Source organism: Monodon monoceros, unplaced genomic scaffold (genome assembly GCF_005190385.1).
Source record: "Monodon monoceros isolate NGI ecotype Baffin Bay Population unplaced genomic scaffold, NGI_Narwhal_1 Super_Scaffold_6, whole genome shotgun sequence".
NCBI classification, from domain to species: domain Eukaryota; kingdom Metazoa; phylum Chordata; class Mammalia; order Artiodactyla; family Monodontidae; genus Monodon; species Monodon monoceros.
The window spans coordinates 23,077,902-23,105,530 of record NW_021703783.1 but is presented as its reverse complement, the minus strand read 5'-3'; the positions used below and the strand labels follow the sequence as shown (position 1 = coordinate 23,105,530).

Sequence of the window (27,629 nt, the reverse complement as noted above, 5' to 3'; positions counted from 1 at the left end):
GGGGGGTTGTTTTACTATTATGGTTCATAACATGCATATATATATATATATATATATATATATATATATATATATACATACACACATACATTAGATATAATAATTCAAAGTCTTTTAGAAGCCACACCCCAAACAATCAGGAATTCAATTAAAAACAAAATTGATTTAATATCTTAGAATTTATGAATGTTAGAGGAGAAACTTCTCCTTTTGATAGCGTATAGCACAAACTCATAATTGCACAAACTAGCAATCAACCTGCGATTGTTGTTAAGTAACAATCCTCTGGGTTATGCATCAGAAAGAATATCCTGTAATTTCTTAAAAAGCAAGGATATGTACAAGGACAAAAAAGTTTGAGAGATTTCAATTTAAACATACCAAGCACTTCCCTTCTCTTGTTTGTGTTAAAGGTCACCCTGGAACTAGAAACCATAAGATGATGGATGTACTGACTTTGGGTTTAGGTAGCTAAACTTCACATCTTTCGCCATGCCTCCCCAGAACTGTCTGAAGGCAAGAATCCACTAAATAAACAGGAGTTCAACACTTTAAGGGGCAAGAAGGTGACTGATACTCTGTGAGGAAGAAGGTAAACTGGGCCATTTCAGATCTAAGATTCCAATTTGGTGGGTGCTTTCTGGGCATGGTATGTAAGATCACGTCTATGAGGGGGACACTTGAGACCTTTCTCTTATAGTTCAGGGACAATTCCTCTCTCTGAAACAAGTGCATCAAACTGATGTTCTTGGCGAATTCCTGAATTTCAACAGTTTCAGTTTTATTAGGCATGACCTTATTATCCTTTATTGAGGCAAGAAGAATTTTGGCAAAATATCCTTTTTGCACCCTTGAAGAGTGGGACTTAGTTCTGTTTTTGTGGCTTTCATCTCAAAGTGAATCAAAGATTTGTATTCTGTGACTTCACGCTGACAATGTTATGTCCAGGGTAGCTGCAGCAAACACTGGCTGTAGGATTTACAATCTCTTCATAACAGTGTAGCTCTAACTGCTTTGTTTTCCCTTCTCTTTACTGTTGCTTCAGGTGCTGCTCAGCTCTTTCAGATACCTGAAAAAAACCCCTGGAAATTCTGAGGCTTCTGAAACACACACCTGGGCTTTATAAATCTTTTTCTCCCTCTTTGTCATCTCTTCAGTTTGCTAGCATACTGCTGAAAACCGTTTAAAAGCATACATACTACTTATTAAAAGTTAATATTAAGCTTAGGGGGTAAAAAGAAGACACGACTTTCCAATAATTTCCTGTATTAGATTTACCTTTCCATTAGTATTTCATGCCATAGCAAAAGAAAAACAAAGCATCTCTAGACCTTAGCTTTTATTTCCTATCACCAAAACACAATATGATGCATGGTGAACTCATACTGGTCAAGAGAGCAAAATTCAAATTCAGCTACAGAAAAAAAAAAGGTTTATTTTAATGGGACTGTTAAGAACACTGTTTACATCCCAGAAAATCTGATACATTGTTTTTGAATATATATATGTATATAAAATATATGTATATATAATTAATATATATATTAAGTATTAAATACACAGTACTAATTGTGATTTCAATATCTTCTGGGCTTTCACCAATAAGATATACCAGAAGATGTGAAAATATTAGGCCTACCTTTATCACTGTTACTTTTCCAACCTGCCCTCCTACATATTTTAAACTTATGCTTAAAAAGAGATATCCAGCAAATCCACTGATAGAAAATTACTCATAAACATATGTTTTATGTTTAGTAATATGTTTAATGGATTCCATTTTCACATTCACTAACAAGCTCTTTCGTGGGCACTGAAGAAAGGTCAAGTATGATGATCCGGAACTGTAATTACTCAGGCGGATTTCCCAGTAGATGTAATACCATTGGGTAAGAAGGACTATTTACACCTTCTGATAAGAAGTGAAATAGTTCTTCAGTTTTTATTGCAACGCTGCCCTTTTAACAGTGCTGCTCGGGTACGAATGCCTTTATTTTTCTGACTTTATATGCATCCCCCACACATACACACATATCCTCAAGCTGTTTCATTTACATGCTTGAGATTGAGCCAATCCATTGATTGACTGGTCAATCAGCTGACCAGTAACGAAGTTAAGACTGCCACTAGTAGTGCATTATTGCTCTGAGCCCCCAAAAAGTATACATATAGGACTTCCCTGGTGGTGCAGTGGTTAAGAATCCGCCTGCCAATGCAGGGGACACGGGTTCAAGCCCTGGTCTGGGAAGATCCCACATGCCGCGGAGCAGCTAAGCCCGTGAGCCACAACTACTGAGCCTGCGCTCTAGAGCCCGTGAGCCACAACTACTGTAGCCCGCGCACCTAGAGCCTGTGCTCCACAAGAGAAGCCACCACAATGAGAAGCCCGCACACGGCAAGGACGAGTAGCCCCCGCTCGCCACAACTAGAGAAAACCCGCACGCAGCAATGAAGACCAAACACAGCCAAAAATAAATAAACAAATTTATATATAAAAAAAGTATACATATAGTGTGGCCTTGTCCTTAAGAAGTGTATAATCTTTTTGAAGAGACATACACAATCATTAAAGAACAATTATGTGATGATATATACAGTAAAGACTGAGTCCAGTGGAAGGTCAGAATCAGGGAGAGATCATTGTGGGAGAATGTAGCAGAGAAAACGTCACAGAGGTCGAGCAAGATTTGAAGAGGACTGGAACAGAGTACCAAGAGTGTCTCCTGAAAGAGGAGCAAGATGTGGAAGAAATTCTAGGAAAGCAGATTAGCAGGAACAAAGACCGTTTAGTGACACTGAGAAAGGAGGTCTGAATTTAGTGGAGTTTAGGAGTACTCATATATTCTTTCATTCACTCATTTATTCAATATATATTCAGTACCTACTATGTGCCAGGCACTGTTTCAGGCACTAGAGAAATATAGTGGTGAAGAAAACAATTCTCTGCTCTTATATACTTTACAGTTTACTTTAGTTTATATTTTAGTTTGAGGAGACAAATTAATATTCTTCAGGTAGAGATCAATATTATAAAAAATAACGAAGTAGGGTAAAGGATTTGACAGGGACAGGGGGGACATCTTTTGGGTGGGAATGATTAGAGAAAACCAACCACGCAAAAGCATCAGGAAAGAAAGTTACAAGGCAGATGAAACCACAGGAGGAAAGTCCAAAATGTGGGCTCAGACTTGGCTTGAATAAGGACTGGCAATAAATAAAGAAGACAGGAGCAAAATCAGCAAGGTGAGGGGAGGACTGGTAGGAGAGAAGATCAGAAAAGTAGACAGTGGCCAGAGCGGGAAGGGCGCTATAGGTCATCGGAAGACTCTGGAGAGTTTTGAGCAAGGGTGTGACCATATTCTATGTCTGAAAAATATCACACTTGTAGGGAGTTCTCTGGTGGCCTCGTGGCTAGGACTCGGCACTCAATGCCACGGCCTGGGTTCAATCCCTGGTTGGGGCACTGAGATCCTGCAAGCCGTGCAGCACGGCCACAACAACAACGATGACAATCACACTTGTACTGGGGACAAGAGATTGTTGGGGGGCAAGAGCAGAAGAAAACCCAGTTAGGAGACTTTTGGTCTGGGGAAAATATAAAGTTAATCAGACTGTTGGCAGTAGAGGCTTAAACAGCAGGTCAGGTTTAAAATATATTTTTAGATAGGACCAACTTGAGTTGCTGATGGATTAGAAGTATGGATGAAAGGAAAAGAGAAGTAAAAGGTGATTCTTAGAATGATGGTGCCATTTATTGAGTTATGATGAACTGGAGGGAATTTCGGAAATGCAGGATAAAAAAGGTTTCTTTTATACTTTTATATAGCTTTTGTGCTAATAATAAGCATTGTGAATTGCCAAAATGGCTATAGCATAGGTAATGTTTCTCAAGCTTTTAAACCTTGGAATTGTGTGTATGTGTGTAAAGCATTCTTTGGAAAATACACCACAACTCAATTTTTCTTGAGAACTCCCCTAGACTAAAAACAAACTGTATATATAGGGAGAATATTATACTGGTTCAGTTTCCCCTTAATAAATAATCATGGAATTTTACTGGTAAGAGATTTTGAGACTGCTTAGTCGAACATCTACATTTTACAGTTGTGGAAAAGTGATACACTGACTTGTTAACAGGCCAATTTCACAAACCTAATATGTCCTCCTACACATAAAAAATATACTTCTTCAAAATACATTTAAAAGTATTAGCCTGAGTTTATCTTTGCTTAATAAACCCTACTATGTATCAAGTAGATTCTGTGCCCTCACAATTTGACAATGGACATTTGACAATGGACAGATAGGATTCATTCCTAGAGTACCAGCACTATGACCAGAAAGGTGCTGACAACCATTCTGGGTGAGATGATATAACTATCCTTTCTCTCAATGTAGCCATGAAGGAAGTAGATTATGAATCAATTTTAAAACTTAACATGCATACATACTCGTAATGGGCTGGTTCGTTTTATGAACAAACAATAAGGACTCACAGACTTGAAGATGATTGTTATTCTTGAGTGGTGATTCTTTTTATTGTGACATCTAAACATTTTTGCTTTAAATACCACCATCTTTACCTTTATCCTGTATCCTCAAATTCTGCATTTCAGCCTAAGAAAATTTAGACTTATCTGTAATATTACTGTAGCATTAATGGAAGTTCTATAGTATCTGTCTTATTACGGGTATACCAACCATAAAGAGTTTCTCTTTTAAAATAGTCTTTATATTTTCAGATAAGTAATAAATACTCTTTTCTTTATATTTGCAGAGAAGTAAATCTGACTGCAAGAGGGATGTATTGTATATAAAGCTGAAGTTGAGATAGAACATCCCCTCTCTGGGAATATAACTATGTCATTATTGTAAATCATGTTGGAAGAGACTTTGAACTTGAGGATAATAGTGATATAAATACATGTTTAGAATGACTCTAACTCTAAAAGATTCAATATGATCAGGAGAGTGATTTGAACTAAGGCAGTGCCAGTTGCCTGGACCTGAACTTCTGAAAATGTAGACCTGACCTCTTTACCAAAACATTCACAGGCCATCACGTCCCATGAAGACTCTCACTCCGGAGTTCACATCTCCTACTCTCTTTGAGAAACTTTTTCAACTTTGAAATATATTTCAAGTCTATCTATTTAGTTAAAAAATATCAACATATAAATTAGTTGTGTAACTTTCCACCAAGCACAAGATGAATTACAGATGCTCTTTCAGAGTAAATGGAAAACGGGTATAAAGAGTCTTAAACCCCACTGGCCACAACTAAAGAACTGTGAGTTTTGCTTTGTTTTGTTTTTGTTTTAAGATGTCTTAGGGTAAGTCAATTCTCTGTTTTTGAATCATCTAAAATAAGTTCTACATATTTGGGCAGTTCTGCCTTTTTATCCCAAACTACCATAGAATCCACTGGGAAATGGGAATACTCATTTTTGCTCTTCACTAAATCATCTGGGCAGCATAAACCAATATGTATTCCAGACCTTAATGTGCAGGCATACCACCTTGGAATACAATCTTATTCGATCTTATAAGTTAAGCAACAGCAGTTGGCCAGAAAAGGATGCACTGTGGTAGTGAGTGAATGTAGACACTAAACTTTCTAGTATAAACTTCCATATGTGAGGTTTAATAAATTTGAAAAGAATATAATTCTGGTAACAACTGCTTTACTCCGAATTCAGACAATTTCCAAAACATTTTTAAAAACCACAGATTTAGGAAAATTTTAGAACGAAAGAAAAGGTAACTAAAATTGTATAGTAGAATAGTAATTGTACAGTAATCCCATCTTAGGGCTCTGATCCATAAGGTTGTATTTACCTATTAATAAGTTCCATATCCTACTTTCTAGAGTTCAATGGCAAGAATTTATCTCAAATAAAAAATGGATTGATTCTGGCAAGACAGACTGATTTTAATATGACATTCCACATAAAGTTTTTAATAAAATTTGTTACATGCTCCCAAACCATGAATAGCCTTGTTCTACATTTTTTTAAGACCTAGGTTAGTGCAAATATTGCAATCTGTAGGATGGCCTTTTGTAAATTAAATAACATAAAAATCCCAAACAAATATTGTTAAGTAACAAATTGTTCAAGTACAACAAACACAAACTCTTGTATTTTCATCAAGTTTTAAAGATTTTAGCAATTCTTTTGTGTCAATCCAAGGAACAATATCTGCCAATTACTCTCTGTAGGACTCTTTTGTTTTGATTTTCAGCAATTTAAATTTCACCTTATTTTGAAGTAGGAGAAAGAATTACATGACCTCTTGGGTTCTTGTCTTCCTGTGCTATCTTAAAATTCTCAGATAACTGATATATTTTCCTTTTATGTTTCAATGTACAAAAGCATGCAAAGAACTGTACACAAGGCTTATTTCTGAGCTCTCTGCACACATATATTGAAGTTGATTTACAGGGCAAAATTAACAGTCCTGGATGGAGTCTGATCTTCTCTTGTTTTGAGAACAGTGTTACTATTATTACCTGCTAGGCACAGGTGAATTTCCTTATTGTGTTGTATTAATTACCAATTACTGTGTAACAAATCAACCCAAACCTAGTGGTTTAAAACAAAAAACAACAAATATTTATGGTCTCCCCATTTTTGTGGGTCAGGAAACTGGGTGCAGCCTGAGTGCCTCTCACACATGGTCTCTACTGAGGGGTTACCATCAAGCTGTGGCTGGGTTGCAGTCAGCTCAAAGTCCAGCAGGGGAAGAAGCCGCTTCCAAGCTCACCGAGCGGCTGCTGACAGGCCTCAAAACATCCACTTCCAACAGAGCTCACGTGAACTTCTCCACAAGGGTGCCTAAAAACACGATAGCTGACTCTCCCAAAGCAAGCAACCGAGAGAGAATGAGAGCACGCCAAGAGAGCAAGACAGCGCCCAAGATAGAGGCCATGATCTTCCCCAAAGCCAACTTTGCTTCGCCCAGCCCAGGCTCAAGGTAAGGAAATTACATAAGTGCAGGGCATCACTGGAAAACCTCTACTGTGCATTATCTCATCTTTATTCTCCTGAAACTCTGGATGAGGCCACTAAGGCTTAGAGATCTTATGACTTGCCCAAGTGGCAGGGCCAGGATTCAAATCCAGGTGTGTATCACACTAAGCTATTCTCTAAACCACAACAGTACAGTGCCTTCTCAGATAAGAACTTCAGGTACGGCTGGGGGCTTTGGCACAGTATCTGTTTTGCTATAAATATGTAGGGGTTTATTGCATTGTGTACACTTGTGCAGAAACTTGTCAAGATGCCCAAATCCCTCTAGATATCGTCTTTAAAACATGTAATTATCTCCTCTTCCTAAAAGGTAGGCCCAGGAAGGTTTCTGTTGTATTAACATACAAATGCTTCCCTGAAAATGCAACAGAAGCATTTAAAGAAAAACTGGCACATCAAATACATCACATATGCCTTAAAGAATCTGTAAACCTCAGTGGCTGTATATAAAAACAATTGATTACTTCTTTCTAGGTCCATAACGAAAGAAAGGGGAAATGTTCATAAAGGCACTGTGTAGAACAGACCTCACCTTGGGGTACCTCTGACGCTTTGAGAATCTGTGCTTATCTTCGTTTCCACTACTGAGAGAAGGGGCTACGTGCCCAAGGGTGTGCTGCTCTGCAGCTGGGATGCACACCTGATTCCCATTAGGAAATCCTCAGTATTCAAAATAGAACCAATGGAACAAAGAAACATTTAATCAAATGGAAGTTAGTGAGAATAGACTTTTTTCCTCTCATTTTAAATAGGGCTGCTCTTCTTCGTCATTCAGGATTTTACAGTGTGTACTTGATCACTGAAGCCTGGAAAAAACACAACACCATCTGTCTGGCACATTTTAAAACAGATTTATCCTACTGAGTGAACCAAGTGGGAAAGCACCTGTCAGTCCTCCTAAAATCCCAGCTGGATTGAGAAATGTAGGAAAACCCTAACCTTCCTTCTTGTAAGCAAGTAAAGGAGGTTTGGTTTAAATTAAGAAAGCTAAATTTGGATATTATTGCCTAAAAATGGTAATAGCACCTGCTCAAAGAGAAGATGCTGAAGAAATTTAACACTGGACACCTTCCAAACAGAAGATATGAGAAGTCAGGGATTATGGCAAAGCTTGAGAGTTCTTTCTCCAATATCCACTCTTCTTTCTTACCAATAAAATTATAGTCTAGTCCTAGGAAAAATGGGAACATCCTCCAGGTATCATTCCCTTATTGCTGCCAGGGGTAGCTAAAGAGACGTGAGTGCAAGTTGTTGGGGAGGAACTCCAAAACAGCTCCTTAAAGGTGGGACAGACGCCTGTCCCGAATTTTTTTCCCTTTTTGGTTCTTGCATCTTTCCTTTTTCCTCTATCACAAATGTGTTTACTGGAGCTCCAGCTGCCATTCTATAGTGCTGATCATGTAAGCCAGTGCTACAGATTAAAAAAGTACAAAGTCAGAAGGATCCTGAATCTTTTATGATTTTGTTAAGCTTCCGTAGCTTTAAACCTGCTTACCTCTGGACTTGCTTATGCCATTGTTATTTCTAGTTTCTGTTACTAGGAGGCAAATATAAATCCCAGTGCTAAAGGTACCAAGTTTACACTGTATGTGTCTACTAGTATAATAGAAACAAAAATTTACTTGAGGCTCAAAATGTTGTCAGTGAGACTGAAATTTCCACTGAATTGGAAATTTTAATTTGGGCACTGAAAAACAACTAATAGAATAAAATATCCTGTAATGGCTTAAGAGTATATGAATGGTAAAAAATAAAAATAAAATAATCATAATGATCACGTTATGCCCATCACCTGAACATATATGTATGCAAGTTGCATTGGCAAGTGCCTCTTTTATTTTTTTCCCCTGTTCTCTGCTAGAGTATTTCATCCACAAACTAGAAGAGTGAAAAACACCTAAAAATGTTAAAAAAAAACATATAAAGGGGATGGATTTAAAACTACAGCAGTGAAATTTTGCCTAGGCAAGCAAGTTAACTTATAATATCTGGAAAGAAACATAAAGTTCCTAATCAATTTAAAAATTATGAATATTATGGATAAAATATGATAGTTTTGTCCCCAGGAAATTCCAAGCAATTTTAACTTTGGTAAGTAGACAGGACATTGTGGCATAAATATAAATATATATTTATATTGACTCTCTATCAGCTTCACACTCATTATTTGGTGTTCATTTTCCATTCACCATGAAATTTAATAATACATATATTTTAAGTTGTCACAAACCACTTCTGGAACAAAAACGTATTTAACAAATACTTCAAGACAGAGTGAGTAGAACCAAAGACATTCTGATCTCAACTATACAGTTAGGGAACTCAATAAAATAACAGCACTAACAGCTAACACCAAAAGCGAACTTTTTATGTGCCAAGTAATGTGCCAAGTAATGTAAGCACTCTACATGGGGTAACTCATTTAGTTCTCATAATAATCCTATGTAAAGTAGGGACTATTTTAATCTCCATTAAGCCAGGAAAGGTTAAAGTACTTGCCCAAGTTTATGAATCTAATAAATAGCAAAGCTCAGTTTTAATCCAGGAAATCTGATTCAAAACCACACACTCCTAATCATATACTATCCTTCTCTCACTACGATGAAAAGTATACCTATGCTATGCTACAATGTTAAAGTTAAAAGGCTTTCCCATAAAATGCAACAATCCAGTAATGGTATACAAATGAAAGCAAGAAAAGACCAAGAATCTTCTCTTCCTTCCTTTAAAAATCTGTAGGGAATTTGCAAAGCAGAATTGGTGGCATTTTGGGTAGAAATTTCATAAACTGATGGTATATAGCCCAGGGGCATTTGTAAGGCTGGTATAAAAGGTATTATATGACTTCTGTTTCTATTTCAATCATTTACTTTTCTTGTCAACTAAGTAACAATGATCTTCTGTATTTGCTTTTTTATACATACAAAATAAGCAAATGATTGTAAACTAGAATTCCTAAATAACCATCTCAATTAATAAAAATTCTCATCACCTATATTTATATGTTTATATTTACAGGTGAGAAAGGTTCAGAAAAATATCCGGCAAAGTAACTTAAGTGTAACCCATCTTCACCAAGCATTACAAATGCACTGGAACTGGGAAGTAAGATTAATGAAGGTGGGGGGATAATTTTATTAAAAAAAAAGTTATCCATAAGTGAACACTGCATTTGAGATACTCCTGAAATACCATATAAAGTAGCAACACAGTCCCAAGACATCTGCTCTTTCTCCACTACAGTGTACAGTCTGAGGATCCACTTAATTAAGGCAATACAGCCAATGCATTGAAACGTTTTCTTCTTGTGTTTTAAGGTTAACAAATCCAGCCAATACACTGAAACTCTTTCTTCTTGTGTTTTAATGTAAACAAATGACATTATGCAAGGGAACAGAAGGATCAAGTAATCTAAATGGTGTGTGGTAAAACAAATGCAGACTATTATCATATAGAAATTCCATGGGTATGACCTATCCAAATGACTTACCACCTCATTTACTACATAGGTATCACTATGCTTGGATGAAAAATGATAGTTTTGCTGATGTATGCCCAGATTTCTCTAAATAAAAGACACGATGGAGTTTAAAGTCTTTAGGAAATGCCAATATAGTGACTCTGAATATAACCATATATATTAAAAATCTGTTAAATGTTAAGTATGATAAACTAAAAATCTAGTCATATTCTCTGAACAGAGGTTGGTTCTGTCTATTTTTCTTTGAAACTTTAGCAGTCAAAAGCTATATGGAATCAGAGGAAAGAAGCCGAGGGAATACTTCCTAACTTATTCTATGAGGCAAGCATTACCCTAATACCAAAACCAAAGACATGAAGAGAAAACTACAGACATCTCTCATGAACGTAGATGAAAAAATCCTCGACAAAATATTAGCAAATCAAACCCAAAAAAGTATAAAAAGAATTATATACAATGACCAAATGGGCTTTATCCCAAGTATGCAAGGCTAGTTCAACATTCAAACATTAATTATGGGGGCTTCCCTGGTGGCGCAGTGGTTGAGAATCTGCCTGCCAATGCAGGGGACATGGGTTCGAGCCCTGGTCTGGGAAGATCCCACATGCCGCGGAGCAACTGGGCCCGTGAGCCACAATTACTGAGCCTGCGTGTCTGCAGCCTGTGCTCCGCAACAAGAGAGGCCGCGATAGTGAGAGGCCCGTGCACCGCGATGAAGAGTGGCCCCCGCTTGCCACAACTAGAGAAAGCCCTCGCACGGAAACGAAGACCCAACACAGCCATAAATAAATAAATAAAGCAAACTGTCAACAAGTAAAAATAAATAAACCCTATAAAAAGAATTATGTAATCATCACATCAACAAGCTAAATAAGAAAAATCACATGATCATATCAAATAGATGCAGAAAATTGTGTGACAAAATCCAACACACACTTATGATAAAAACTCTCAGTAGACTAGGAAGGGTGGGAACTTTCTCAACTTAAAAGAGACTATCTACAAAAACCCTTGAGCTTACGTCATACTTTAGGTGGTGAGCTCAAAGCTTTCCCACTAAGATCAGGTACAAGGCAAGGATGTGCCCTCTTAGCCACTCCTTTCATTATCATACTAGAAGTCCTTGCTAATGCAGTAAGACAAGAAAAGGAAATAAAAGGTATACAGATTTGAAAGGAAGATATGAAACTGTCTTTGTTTTATGATAAAGATGGCATGATTGACTCTGTAGAAAATCTTACAGAATTGACAAAAATTCTTAGAACTAGTGAGCAATTATTGCAAGTTTGCAGGATACAAGGTTAATATACAAAAGTCAATTTCTTTCCTATATAATATATATAATTATATAATAACTATATTTTATAATTATAATGTAATAATTATTATATAATATAATAATGAACAAGTGGAATTTTAAATTAAACACACAATGAAATACTTAGGTATAGATGTTAACAAATATGTACAAGACCAATATGAGGATGACTATAAAACTGATGGATAAAAATCAAAGAACTAAATAGGATAGATACTGCATGTTCATGGATAAGCTCAATATTGTCAAGATGTCAGTTCTTTCTAACTCACTCTGTAGATTCAATGCAATCCCAATCAAAATCCCAGCAAGTTATTTTGTGAATGTCAGTAAACTGATTCTAAAGTTTATATGGAGACGCAAAAGACCCAACTCAATATTGAAGGAGAAGAACAACATTGGAGGACTGATGCTACCAGACTTCAAGACTTACTATAAAGCTACAGTAATCAAGACAGTGTGGTACTGATGAAAGAATAGACAAATAGATCAATGAACAGAATAGAGAGTACAGAAACAGACCCCCATAAATATATCAACTGATCTCTGACAAATGAGCAAAGACAATACAATTGAAAAAAGATTGTCTTTTCAACAAATGCTGCTGGAAAAACTGGACATCAAAGGGCAAAAAAAAAAAAAGAATCTAGATACAGATCTTATTCCCTTCACAAAACTTAACTCAAAATGGATCACAGACCTAAAAGTATATTGCAAAACTATGAAACTCCTAGGTGACAACATAGGAGAAACCCTAAATGACCTTGGGTATGGTGATGACTTTTTATAAACAATAATGAAGACACAATCCATGCAATAATTGATAAGCCGTAATTCATTAAAATTACTGATTTCTGTCCTGTGAAAGACAGTATCAAGAGGATGAGAAGACAAGTCACAGACTGGGAGAAAATATTTCAAAAGACATATCTGACAAAAGCCTATAATTCAAATATACAATGAATTCTTAAAAATCAACAATAAGGGGGCTTCCCTGGTGGCACAGTGGTTGAGAATCTGCCTGCCAATGCAGAGGACACGGATTCGAGCCCTGGTCTGGGAAGATCCCACATGCCGTGGAGCAACTAGGCCCGTGAGCCACAACTACTGAGCCTGCGCGTCTGGAGCTTGTGCTCCGCAACAAGAGAGGCCGCAACAGTGAGAGGCCCGCGCACCGCGATGAAGAGTGGCCCCTGCTCGCCACAACTAGAGAAAGCCCTTGCACAGAAACGAAGGCCCAACACAGCCAAAAATAAATAACTAAAATTAAAAAAAATCAACAATAAGAAAATAACCTGATTAAAAAAATGGGTCAAAGACCTTAGCAAATACCTCACCAAAGCAGATAACTAGATGGCAAACAAACATACGAAAAGATGTTCCACATCATGTGTCCTCAGAGAAACGCATACTGAAATGAGATACCACTACACACTTATTAGAATGACCAAAATCTGGAAAACTGACATCACCAAACGGTGGTGGGGATATGGAGCAACTCTTATTCATTGCTGGTGGGAATGCAAAATGGTGCAGCCACTTTGGAAGGCAATTTGGTGGTTTCTTACAAAACTAAACATACTCTTCTCATATGGTCCAGCAATTGTGCTCCTTGGTATTTACCCAAAGGAGTTGAAAATTTATGTCCACACAAAAACCTGAACATGGATGTTTATAGCAGCTTTCTTCACAATTGCCAAAACTTGAAAGCGACTAAGATGTCCTCCAATAGGTGAATGGATAAACTGCAGTACATTCAGGCAATGGAATATTATTCAGCACAAAAAAGAAATGAGCTATCAAATCATGAAAGGACATGGAGGAAAGTTAAAATGCCTATTAACAAGAGCAAGAAGCCTATTTGTTCCTCTCTTTCTTTAAACTTTTATATTCATCCAGCATTCCCTACCATTTTTATCCTAGTAATATATCTTATGCTTAAAACTCAATAGTGATCACTCCATTTACTTCTCTGAAATGTATATGTTTAAAAATTAAAAAGACTTGCTATGATCATAAATCCATTGAGCCTTTTCAGAGATTAAATTATAATTTCTGAAGTCCCTTCACTGTGAGATCATCAGAGATGACATTAATTAAGGACTGCTCAATTATAAGTCCATGATAGCATTTGATATAGTCACCCCTCCATGTAAATCATTTTTTTCACTTTCCTTTTGGGCAAAATTTTAAAACTTCACTTCCTAACAGTCTTCCCATTGCTCACTTTGCTTCAGCCATCCTGTCTTCCTTGTCCTTTCTCAAATACAACCAAGCACTCTTTCTACGTCCGCCCATTGCACATGGTGTTCTCTCTATCTGGAATGTCCTTCTTCTAGATAGCTTCATGACTTGATCATCTGTACATTCACATCTCTTCTTAAATGCCAGCTCAGTTCATCACTGAGGACTGCTCTCACTCACTTTAAAATAGTACCCCTACTCTTCATGTGCATCACTAACTATTGATCCTTTCTCATGACATTTATCATCCCCAAATATCATACATTTGTTTATTGTCAGTCCCATACCCCATTAAAAGTAAGCTCCCTAGAAAACCCTAAGTAAAATGGGGATTCTGATGTATTTACTTCTGTATCTCCAAGGTCTAAAACAGTACCTGGTACATCGTAGGGGCTGACTAAATGTTTGCTGAATTTATTGAATAAAGAACAAAAAGAGAAGAGATACTTACTAATTTATTTTAGTAACTGTACTTTAGAAAAAAATACCGTAATACATTTTCAAAATTTTCAAGAGTCAAATGGTGTATTTACCTTCAAAAAGATGTATAAATTATTTTAAATGATTTTAAAAACCTGCAAATTATTTTATAAAATACTCAGTACACTAGTGATGGTATTCTTTAAATTTACATAATCTATTAATAAAATACAATATCACATGAAATAGAGGTTTGCATTGTAAATAATTGATAACTGAGTGCCTTTATTTTTATGGTACATAATCAGGACGAACGGGGGAATAAAAGAATTAGTAACGATAATGTATAAAATTATTTGAAAATTATACACATTTTGAAATTCATAACAAAACAATAAAATGAACAAATTGTCAAGTTTCTATCACTGAAAACCAGGAACTGTTATTGGGAATCACTCATTTTCTAAACTTTGTTAGATCTATTAATACAGTGAATGTTCCAGACTAAATTTTTTACGACATTGGTAATTTTGTGCTTCTAAAACCAGAAGAACTAATTAATGACATATTGAAATCTCTCTGAAAAGACAGTATTTTGGAATGACCCATTAGCATATAACATTCTAAGTCCTAAAACGTCCTGGAACCTCAAGGAGTGCTTAGTTGGATCTAAGGAGACTCCTTTCAGTGGTCTCTGGATGCATACGGTCTGCTTGCTTCAGTAGATTTTAACAACCAATTCTCTCATCACTATTCTCTGTGCATCTCAAATAAAATATTAGCTACTTGTATCTTTTAAGAAGTACTATTTGAATCTAGGCCACACTGTACAGATACAAATTTTCTCTCAAAAAGAACTTTGCCCTGGTCTGCAGATGCTTCCTTATCCATCTCTGAGTGGAGGAGAAGTGGCCCTGTACCAGTCACTATGGCTGAAAAACAAATTACCCCCAAACTCTGTGGTGTAAAACAACCATTTATTATGATCACATATTCGGTGGGTTAGGAACTGGAATATGGTGCAGCTGTGACAGCCTATCTTTGCTCCATGACGTTTGGGACCTCAGTTGGCAGACTTGAAGGCTAGGAGCTAGAATCATCTGAGGACTCATTCACTCTCATATCTGATGGTTGATACTTGTCCCCCCACACAGGCTACTTTCAATTTTGTCATTGCCTGGTGGTCAGATTTCACAAGTGAGTGTTTCAAGAGAGAAAAAGAGATAGGTGGAAGCCTTATTGCCTATTATGATCCAGCCTCGAAATCATGCAGTGTCATATCCATCACATTCTATCTGTTGGGGCATTCAAAAAGATCGGCCCCAGACTCAGGGGAGGAGAAACAGACTCTGCTGACTGACGGAGAGTGGCAAGAGAATGTTGGCCTGGAAACACTGCTGTGGCCTTCTTAGGAGAATATAACCCACCACAGATCCTAACTGGATGCTATTTTTTAGCATTCTCAGTTTCTTGAGGGTGTTACTTCTACCTCCGGTTCAGATGACTGCTGGAGCAAGTCAGTATTCACCTAAATTACAAGAGGTAATATCGGTCTCTGAATTATAGTCAGGAAGAATAACTTCAATATTTATGGGACTCAAAAGGTAGGAAAAATTAAGGTCGAGAAATAATAAATATGGAAGATTAAGCAAACAATGATGGGATAACATATTTGAGAGACAAGTCATTTTCTCTATTGGTCTTATTTTCAACAAACCACTTGCAATTGGACTTGCCTTTCTTCTTAAACAGTTGTAACAACTTCCTTAAAAAACACATCATACCACGTCTCCTTGAAAACTATGCCCTTGCCTACACGTACGTTTCTGTCCCCAACATCTTGGAGTGCCTTCCTTAGCAAGTAGAAAACAAGGAGGGAACCAGATGCATGTACACTTCTTACCCTACTCACTTCACAGAAACCCCATTCTTAATCCTGTGGGTTTATACTGCTCTGAGTTGAGCAGCATGAAAATCCTCCTGAAGCCTCAATGCAAATGTTTCTCTAATCCTATTAAAGCCACAAAACACACCCAGATGAATGAGTAGGAAACTGAGCTAGAGAACTCTCCCCGACCCCAGTACCACTTGTCAGTTTTGGCACTGACTTCATTGGTCAGCCTCTCCCTCTAAGTACGGCATGGCTTAAATGGGAAACCAAAACTCTGGCCTTCTCTGTCTAGGACACTCAAGTCAAACCTGTATGCTGTTTTAGCCAAAGCTCTGGAGAGGATTCTGAATATACTTTTTAAATGTAAAGAAAAAGGGTTGAAATAGGACATATAAAAAAATAGACACAAAACAATACAATGGTCTATTTAAACTGGTTTTCTCTTTTTAAAACTAAGATATAATCATATATCATATATTTAAACAAAGGATTATATAGCAGGAAGCAAAATCTCTCCCAGCCCACCTCCTAGAGATCATTGATCACATTTTTCTTTTGTTTATTAAAATATATTTTGCATTACAACACACACACAGAGGTATATAGCAAAATATATTTAAATCTACAGGATCATATGATTCAGGAGGTTTTACAACCATATCAACAAATGTAGATAAGTATAATTCTTTTTAGTAAACACACAGTATTCCATTTTAACATAATTCATTTAACCAGTCCCCTATGGATGGACATTTAGGTTGTTTCTAATTTTGAAATATCAAAAAATAAAACTCTATTGGGTGAATATGTGCCACGGGATATTTAACAAAAACACATTTTCCAATGTGATAAGGACTGACTGTTAAACTTTCTGTAGTAGCTTAAAGGGCAGTTGGAAGAGAAGGTTTTTTAAAGATGTACGCATATAAGATGATACTCTACTTCACAAATCAGAAAAGTTAATCTGTTAAAATGTGTTGGTAGTAACAGTTAGGGCTTGACTCTTGTTAATGAGGCCCTTGGGAAAATATAAACACTCTTCCTGAATTCAAATCACGCCTGCGCACCACATTCTTGTCTTCAGCTCGAGCTTCTGGCGTTGCAGCCTGCAATTGAGGCCTTGCATCAGATGCCAAACTAAACATTTGGGAACAAGAATTGTAATGACCTCCTGTTTATGTTTGTTTGTTTTAAGTAATTTAAAAACATATAACATGAAGTAAAACACAGAAAAATTAGGATGGGGAAATAACTCTAAGAAATAGGAAACTGGATATCTTTCAAAGGATTTTCTTGGATATTCATACATTATTCAGAGCACATAATTAATTGTCAGTGTAGATTAGCATAACCTTTGAAACAGAGAAGAAGGAAGGAGAGATATGAATTCCATCTAGACATTAGTGAAAAATACAAAAAAAAAAAAATTACCTGAATGCATGGGACAAGAGAGAACAGAGGTTCATTCCAGTTCACTTTCCACATCTCCATGTCTAGTGAAGTTTGCATGACTGACTAATGGGCATTCTAGTGAAGCCACGACAGATTGATTACTGCTGTTGTTTTTTTAATCATGAACTTTTTCATGTAGTTAAACCCTGCCTCATTCTCTATTTTAAGAAGGGAAAATAACTGTCTGCCCCTGAAGGCTTTCATATTAAACATGTCAAAGCATATTACTGATGATGTAAAAAGCACTTTGACATGTTTAGCATGAAATACTTCAGTGTCAGAAAACTATTCTCTTCTTAAAATACCAGATTGTTCTCAAAGGCCTGAAGGAGTCTGTGGACTTATTAAAAGAATGTGCTAACATCCCCTCCATTAGTCTTTACAATGTTCGTTCCTATGGAAGAAGGTTCCCTTTGGTGGAGTAGTAGTGATTGGAAGGAGGCCGGGGTTGGGGGGTGTCTGAGATGTTGGCAATTTTCTGCTTGACTTAAGTGCTGGTTATACAGGTGTGCTTTCTTTGTGAAAATTCATTGAGTGGTATTCTTAGACTGTAGTTAATTTCTCTTGATATTTAAAAGATATTAATGGCTTATTATTGATAATCAGCACAACCAAATCAAAAAAGAATGTTTCTACACTGATGAAACAGCTAGTTTTACATTATTGTGAATCACTCTGTTATGTACTTCCTAAGTACAAATGTTTTCTTAATACTTAATTGAGAGGGTGATATAATCAAGGGTTAATTTATATGCTTTTCTTACTTTCATGTATATTAGTACTATGTCTGAAAGAAAATACGCAATTTCCTCCAAATAATGACAGTAAAGACTTATTAAGCACTTATAACATGCCATGTGTCAGGCTCGTTTATATGCCCACTACCATTTAATTCTTAAAGAACTAGGAGCTTTCCTGCTGAGAAACACCATTCTAAGGTGGTACTTTCTGAATATTCAATAACATTCGCTATTGCTTGCACAGAATCTTCTTTCCTTTAGATCTGCAGGTTCTTTCACTTATTCAAGTATAGCTGAGGACCTATAATATGCCAGGCATGGTTCTAAACAATGCTGCAGTCTTAAGAATCCTGTCCTATTTCTCCAATGCATCTCTTTGGGGGAATTAGGGAGGACACACATCTGGGAAAAGCCTTGACAATGATGTTTTAAATATCTTTTAGTTTTATAGCATATCTGGGACTCGACAAAGAAAAGCACAGAATAAGGGGGGAAAGGCAGTATAAGGAAGCTTTCCGTACTTCAGCATGCTTAACTAATCGCTTCTCTGCAGATTAGATTTATCTTCCAACCAGTAAACATTCTGTGGTGCCTATTCTGTTCAGTATCACACAATTTGTCATTTATCGATTCACCAATTACTCCAACACCAATTAACAACCAGCCCAATTAATTCATAAACTCTATGAGAATCGGAGTCAATGCTTTATATTACTAGGGGTTGGCAAACTTTTTTGTAGGAGTCCAGGTAGTATATTTTAGGCTTTTTGGGCCATATGGTCTCAGTCACAATTACTCAACTCTGCTCTTGTAGCACGCAAGTAGCCACAGATAATATGCAAACAAATGGATGTTGCTGTGTTCCAATAAAACTTTATTAAAAAATAGGCAGCAAGCTGAATTTGGTCCATTAGTCATGTTTGGCAAACCCCTGCTTTATCCCACAGTATCTTTTATAGTGCTGGACAGGTAGCTGGCCTCAGTAAATACATCTTGCTTGACAGAGTCAAGGGCATTGAAAAAGGAAATGCAGGAAATGGGAAGGGAAGTGGCATTAATTCTGAGTTCTCTAAGGGGACATATCCACATTCCCTCTGCTGCTAACCTGGATTATACCTCTTCCTCTTTGAAATCAGATTCTACAGCTACAGGGAATATTACTTCTACTGATTTAAGGAAATCATATCAGGAAAAGGAAAAAAAAAATCTGACAAGAAATTCAAATTGATGAGGGAGCATAAACTTGCTCAGTGTAGTATCTTTTCCCTTGCAAGCAGAAAACAGTCATTTGTATATAAGGTAGGAAACTCCAATGGGGAAAAAAAAGGCCCTATTCGTAAAAGAATGCATCATAGAAACCCAAATATGGGTGGTCCAACCAAGCAAAAGTGGTTGGCAGTGGGATTTAAAAAACAAGATTAACACAAGATGTTAAGTCCTGAAATCCATCTAGTCACAAACATGTGTGTTTTTAATGACATTCAGAGCCATTTCCATAAAATGAAAGAACAGAGGTTAATTTATTTCATTGAAAACATTATGAAAAATCTTAGAATTCCCTAGAACTAAGAACCTTTTATTATTTTCTCATGGCTGAAAACCATGTTCATCTGCCAGTGACAAGTAATGCTCATGGTTAGGTGGAGATAGAAGACTGATAGCAGCATAAGATGACAGCAAGGGACCACAGTACCATTTTTTTTTTTTCAACATAAAATTGACATATGAGATGCGGACACAGTGAAGGGGCTCTTCATAAAACAAAGTTAACAAAATAAGTACAGGTTTTTCTCAGACCCTACTGAATAGAACCATTATTTCAGTAAGAGGAATCACCCCAGGCTCAGTCCTTGCTGTGACTGCCACTCTCATTCATTCAGAAAATATTTACTGAATGCCTACAAAATACCGGGCACTGGGGTACATATTAGAACATACAGCTTTTTTTCTTTTAAAGTGCATCATTATTCTTTTGGGGAAACACACAACACCATTTAAAACCGTAAAATCGTTTCAGTTACTGTTAAGTGCTAGGGGAAAAAAATAAGTGCTAGGGAAAAAAACGAAGGCATGGCAGCTCCTGGGAGGAACGTGTGGTGTGATTTTAGCTAAAATGGCTAAGAGATAGCCTTTAGGAAAACTTTGGAAGATTTCAAGTTTGGTAATGTGATGATCAGATTTATGCTTTGAGAAGACAGATCACGAGATGCTGGATGGACAATACACTGCAGTGGAGAAGGGGGGCATAAGAACGGAAGCAAGTAGTCCTGGTAAAGGTGATGGTGGCCTGCCTGGTCTTATGACATAGTAGTGGACACTGAGGAGATATTCTAAGCCATATCTGACCTGCCGAAAGATGAAATTAGCTTGGGCTAGAGAGGATGCAATGGAGAGGTGGTAAAAAGTTGATGAATTCAGTATTAATTTGGAGTATGTTTGTCAGTCTTGTTGGAAGACTATGTGAGTTGTGGAAAGAGGATGACTTCCAGGATTTAGGTTTGAGTGACTGTGCCATTTACTGAGATAAGAAAGACTTCTGAAGGGGAAAACCTGGCAGGGAATGGGTGGCAGAAATCAAGAATTCTGCTTTAGACATAAGCCTTTCTCACCAGCCCATGCCCTAAGGTCGACTTCACAAGAGAGGCAGTCTGGGTATTGTGCTCCTCCTGGGAAAAAATAATTATGTTTTAGCCAAAGGATTATGCACATAACAGAGGTTCAATAAATACACGGTAAGTGAATTTATGAAACAAGTCATTATCCAACCAGTTTTCAAAGTCTAATTATGTGAACAGAATTAGCAAGTTAGTTAAGAAGCATGACAGGCTTTCACAGAAATGATTTATTTGCATTTCTTACCTAAAAACCAGCTTCTTCACCCTCTCAGATTTCAAGATTCGACCCTTGGTGGCTATACTCCCTTCTACACTGGTACACTCCCTGCTGGTATAACTGTATTCGCAAGGAATAAAAGTGCAAGAATGAGTATTGATGCATTGCTACAGTTTGCAAAACTATTACCAGTCCAGAAATACAAGAAGAGTTCTTTGATCAAGACATAGATTTTACAACTAAGTGAAAATAATACTCTTTCACCAAACATTTTGGACTAAAACTAGCCTTGAAACAAGACAATACTATATTAATGTCTATAAGAAGTAGAAATTCTGTAACTGGGTGCTTTGGAGCCTTCCTTTTTTTCCTTTCTTGTTCCCATAATTATCAGTTTTGAAAAGCAATCCAAGTATTTTCATTTGGATAATACCTAGTTACTTATCTTTTTATATTGTGTATAGCCTATAAATAGCTCTTTATATATCATGTATGTTTAATTATATGATGATTATCTATAAATTCTTATTTTTTAAAGAGAACTTAATAAAATAAAATGATATAAGTCACTCATGTCATGATCCAGAACTAAGCTCTGTTAAACTGTGATATATATTATACAATACATCTACCTAGAGACTAGTACTCTCTTGTTGCTTGAAGGCAATAAATAGCCCTCCGTCTTATAAGATGACACACGCACCTCCACCCCTGCAACCCTTCCACTAAGATTTACACCTCTCGTCTTCAAGACCTGGCCCCCAGACTAATGCCATCTATCGAACTACATCATAATCCACCCTGGGAAGTGAGGTGCCTGCTAAGGAAAGAAAGGGACTATATCGCAAAGGCCCTGTAGGACCCAGCCAACATGTACCAGCAGGAGGCAGGAGACTATGTACGAGACAGTGCTGGATCAAGAAGAGACAGAATATAAGTTTGGATAAGGGAGAGTTTATTGACATGAGACCATTCTCGCACAGGATTTAATACCCTAGCAAGACTACATGAGATGACACTAAGACACTGCTACGATGGCTCTTGGAAGCATACAGAAAGCAATGGTAGGAATGCCACAACCTATGGCTGACAGTAGAAGTCCTATCACAAACTACACCACCCAGAAGCTGCTGGCCTAATAGTGATGGAATGATCTATTGAAGGTACAGTTGAGACTCCACCTTACAAATGATATCCTATAATCCATTCTCTAGGATATAGAATACACCCTAGATCAACAAACATTATAAGGAGCTGTGTTCCCAGAAAGTAGAATTCATAGTTCCCAGAACCAAGAGGTGGCAGTAAAAGTGGCCCTACTTATCATCATTGTTAATAATTGACTTGGAGACTTTGTGCTTCCCATTCCAGCAAACTCTAGGCTTTAGAGGTCCTGATTTTCTGTTGCTATCCCAACAAAGGACACAGTATAAGTCCCATTAAACTTTAAGCTGGTACTGCCACCTGGTCACTTCGGGCTCCTCAGGCCAAAAAACTGTACGCAAGGAAAGAAGGCAGGGGTTATTGATCCTGATCAGCAAGAAGAGATAGGGCTGCTACACAATGGGGTAAGGTAAGACTATGTCTGACACCTAGGTGATCCAGGAGGGCAACTCTTGGAACTGCCTTGACTCATTTTACCTGTAAATAGACAAGTTCAGCAGCCATAGCCCGAGAAACACATGGCAACAGAGCCTTAGAGGTCTTATGACTGTGGATCTGGGTTATCTCATCAGGTAAGCCCCCAGAACAGCAGAGTTCAGTCAAGGGTAGAGAAATCTAGAAAAAGGAGTGGAGGAGGGAGATGAGAATCACTTGTAGCCTTGAGACCAGGTGAAGAAGTAGGAATTACAGCTCTTCCCACCAACTTTCCTTTTTTGTTTCCCCACAAAAGAAAATCAGAAGACCAAACAGAATCCTGGAGGAACTGTTACAAAAACCTATATAAAGGAAATAGACTTGAGTAGTGAAAGGAATGGATGGTAGACCACCACTCAGAGTCTACTTTCAGGACTAATTCCCATAGTTGCTGGGAATGTTGGTGGCTGGTGGGGCTCAGCTAAATCCCTCTCCAGGAATTGCTACCTTGACCAAGGTCATGCCCTCTCTCTGAGAGCCTCTCATATTCAATGACTGGTCTTTGCAGGGGTATAAAGGCCCAGATACCTTGCCTCAAGGTGATTCAACTGTAAAGGGCCAGCCCAGTTCCAGGGCTCTATGGGATTAGCTGAAGCCCTTACACAACTGCATTGCAACTCCTCCCTTTGCCCAAACCTACTTCTTTCTCCCCACATAGAAGCTGGTCCTAAAAGAATTCTCTAATTTCCTGCACACAAATCTCAATCTCAAAGTTGCCTTTGGGGGACATACGACTTAAGACAAACTGGTAAGGCTACACTGTATTGGCTGATTATTAGATCTGGAAATGGCAAAAAAACATGAAATCCTAGAGCTGGAAGAGACCAGGAAGACCATCCTGTTCAGTGGTAAGCACTTTTGTTGCTCCCAAAGATAAGTTCAGAAAAGTGGTGGGAGGGTAGGAAGACAAAGGAAAAACATTCAAAATAATTTTTATAAGTTCCTTGGAAAAATATCTTTATGACTTTAGGGTACTTATTTTAGTAAACAGAAGAACGTCATTGAGAAAATTAGTAGTCCTTTTGGAGACTGGTTTTGGTGCCACAACTAGGGTGCTACTGCATCCACTAGGTAGAGGCCAGGGATGCCACTAAACATCCAATGGCTATATTACCCCCAACAACAATTAATTATCAGGACCAAAATGCCAATAGTGCCAATGTTGGGAAATCCTGGTTTAGAGGTCACCAAGTATAGACACTCATCATCTCACTTCATTCTTGGGATTAGGGGGATTACTGGCATCGCTTCATTACTGATGGCGAAATAGAAGGAAAGTGACTTTGCAAAGGTCAAAAAGAAAGCTACCAGTAAAAACCGGTCTAGTAGTTCATTCCATTTTATGCAATTTTTTCTGGCCCGGATGGCTGTCACTATAGAAATGGAGAACGCTGGATACTTCTTACTTCCCTTAATCTCTTCCTTACAAATCAAGCCTATTTATAAAGCTTGATCTGCAGGCTCAAGACCGTTATTCGCTGATAACTTCAAACCCTTCATTATATTAAGAAGCTAAACCTTGAATTTCCATCAGAGAAAAAAAGTCATTTGCAAATACATGCATTGTACATTTACATAACATTTATTCCCAAAGTTTGATTCTAATAAAGCACCTCTACATTGTACAGAACTACTGGTGGATTTAATATACTTATATATAGCATTTGCTAAATATATTTTTTGCTTGTCTTTTACCCCTGAGAGACAGGCTCAGTAAGTACTCTCGCCATTGGTAATACACAGATCTGTCTACAGGGAGCACGGAATCTAGTGGTCGGGGGTATTCCTCTGGAGTACCAATTCTGCCATTTTCTAGTGGTATAACCCGAGACAAGTTACCTAAACTTTCTCAAAGCTTAAGTTTTCTTACCTGTAGAATAGTAACTGACTACGAGGCCTGTTACAAGGCGAAATGCAATGACTAATAAACCATACACACTGAATAAATGGTAGCTGTAGTGAATATCTATTGCTTTTTGGCTTTCAGCATCTATCACTCCTTTTTAATGGCAACTTGAATTTCATTTGGGTATTAATTCTTTCCCATTGGATATAGTCTGATGGACTGTAATTAGGAATCTTGCCCTCTCCTAGCCAGAGGGCAGGTATGTAACCCAAACTAATCCAATCAGATGCTCCCTCCCTGGAATTTATACACTGTGTGGAGAAACAAAAAGAATACAGTTAGTTTTGTCCACTCCTAGTAACGGTAGTCTGCCCAGTTATTGTTGTTGTTGTCTTTTAATTGTGACACCATTGTTAATGTTGCTGCCTCTGAATTTCCAAAGATGACTTGCTTCTTTTGCCCATTTCCAAGTCGAATGTACAGCCTTCCAACAATTCTGCAAGCCTTGGATATCCTTTCAACAAAATCCCTTATCCTAATGTTAGCCTGATGCAGTTGTATTGCTTGTAACCAAAGAACCCTACAGGTATACAGGTGCTGTATCTCACACCAGCACCAAACAGCTAATCTAATTAATATGTTATTAAACTAGGTACAAATAAGATTAATGATTTCTCTCTGCCTTCAGAAATAATGTCTAATCATTGATTTGCCTTTTGGTTTTAGCCCTAATACATATCCACACACAGTAAAATCTACATAGGAATTGAAGACTGTTTACCTAAAAGAAAATTTTCCTGTGGAGCAAAGGTGCTGTTTAAGCAGTCATCTCTGTTTGCTCTCTGCTGGAGCACTTCTTGGTAGGACTTCAAGAAATACAAGGCAAATGAAAAGAAACTGCATTTCTGATTGATGTCTGATTGCCTGGTCCACAATTCTATAGGCTCACCTGAGATCTTAAATAAGAATCTTTTCAGATACAGAGGCTTTCATTATTTTTGGCTTTCCTTCTGTGTCTTGGATGTGGTTGCTCTTTGGGTATAGCTCTGGGTCAGACTCTGTGTGGTAAATCTGAATGTGCAATTACTGGCATCAGGGTTGGAGGAGAGAACTGCAGCAGTAGTGTAACGGCATGTTTCTTAAACAAGGAAAGAAATGAATAATCACTTTGGTTTTTGCTTTACAGATGCTTTGATCCATTTCATTTTTCACTGTGGGAAGATAGAATGGCAATTCTCTGAGTTAACTTTAGCGTTCACTTCCCAGAATAACTCTTTCAAGGCCACGGAATATTATGCCTCCGTCAGCTGGGCTGCCATATGAAGAAGCCAGTAAGATGGCATTTCAGTGCAGGGCACAAAAATACTTTCTTTCCCATAACTTGGTATATAAAATTCAGTGCTCCATTAGCTTCCCACATCCCAGATCAGATGGTTCTAAAGGCAAACATAGTAATTCTTCCAGCAGGGAAATTTGGAAAAACTAAATACATACATAAGAAGGTCAAAGACGCTATGATTCTTGCTGAATAATTATGCCAAATGTCAGATTTTTGTTAAAAAATATGAGAAAAGCCCATTAGCAGATGCTGCAACGGGTAACTGTTCTTATTTTCAGTATTACTGAAGCAGCTTTTACCAGTTATGATGATGCCTGTAGTTTAGGCTGTTCTATGGCACCACTGCCCATCTGTCATCTTGTAGCAAGTTTCTAAACAGAAATGGCAACTCCAAAAGGATCTCTACAGATTAAGTTATAACTATAGAGAAGCTGTTCTTCTGCCAAACTTACGTCAGTTACCTGCCAGACAGGGTAATTTTTCCTGACCTATAAATGATGAGTGAAAGATATGCATAAGAATCTTTTAAGCGACATACGCATTTCATTGCATATCATTTAATAATTGGTTCAAAACTTTCCTGGAAAAAAAAAAAACTTATCGATGGCATAGAAATATTTAGTGATTATATAATTTATCCCTTTTCCTAGGAAATATTTTACCCCCTTGTGGTAAGGAAGCAATTGATTCAGGGTGGTCTTTTGATTATTCTTTCTTCTTAGTTGTATACCCCCCTTTCTCAACCCACTAGCTGGCAATTCTACGCTTTGTGAGAAGTATAAGGACCCTGGTTGCAAGGGATTTCATCATACTATGGATTATCATGTACTGAATACATAATAGAACTCATCAAAGATTTTTTCAATTCCTAAAGTGACATTTTCAACATAATTCCTTATGGTAATAAACTTATTCATAATAAAATTCAAGTGTCATCAATTACTTCAGCAGGTACTTTTTAAACCATAATCTAATTTTACAATTTATAGCCTAGCTGAAAACATGCTATGAGATTTAGGATACATGGATTTCAGCCATAAAAGCAGAGTAAATGTTCTTCAGCACGTGGCTGCACCTATTCATTCTTTCACTTCCCCCAAGGGGACCAGAAGAATGAGGTATCTCGGTGACGACCATTCTTCCCTACATGAAACTCTACTAGCTCCTTCTCACCAGAGACAAACTGGATGCTAACTACTTTTATTAAACTGCATGATTTTAAGCTTTCCTCCTTTTAAGGAGATTGTTATCTTTCAGTTCAAACACAATTAAGCTATACTCACTGCATTATATACTTTACTATTTTGCGAATTTTCCTTTTCCTTATTTTAAATCAGAGATTACTGTATTGTAGCTAAGAAAACAGGCGATGATATCATACTTAAAAAAAATATGAT

The 27,629-nt window shown here is 37.3% G+C and overlaps 1 protein-coding gene across 6 annotated transcripts in view; it reads right to left on the bottom strand.

The window, feature by feature from the left end:
- CCDC91 (coiled-coil domain containing 91) overlaps positions 1-27,629 on the bottom strand; it is a 405,594-nt gene that overhangs the window by 35,904 nt on the left and 342,061 nt on the right. The window contains exon 13 of one of the 6 annotated variants that reach the window (XM_029206062.1): positions 21,437-21,529. The exons of the other annotated variants lie outside the window; for them this stretch is intronic. Within the exon in view, the coding sequence (XP_029061895.1) occupies positions 21,461-21,529 (69 nt within the window). The 3' untranslated portion in view covers positions 21,437-21,460. The remainder of the gene's footprint in view (positions 1-21,436; positions 21,530-27,629) is intronic. 6 annotated transcript variants of the gene reach the window in all.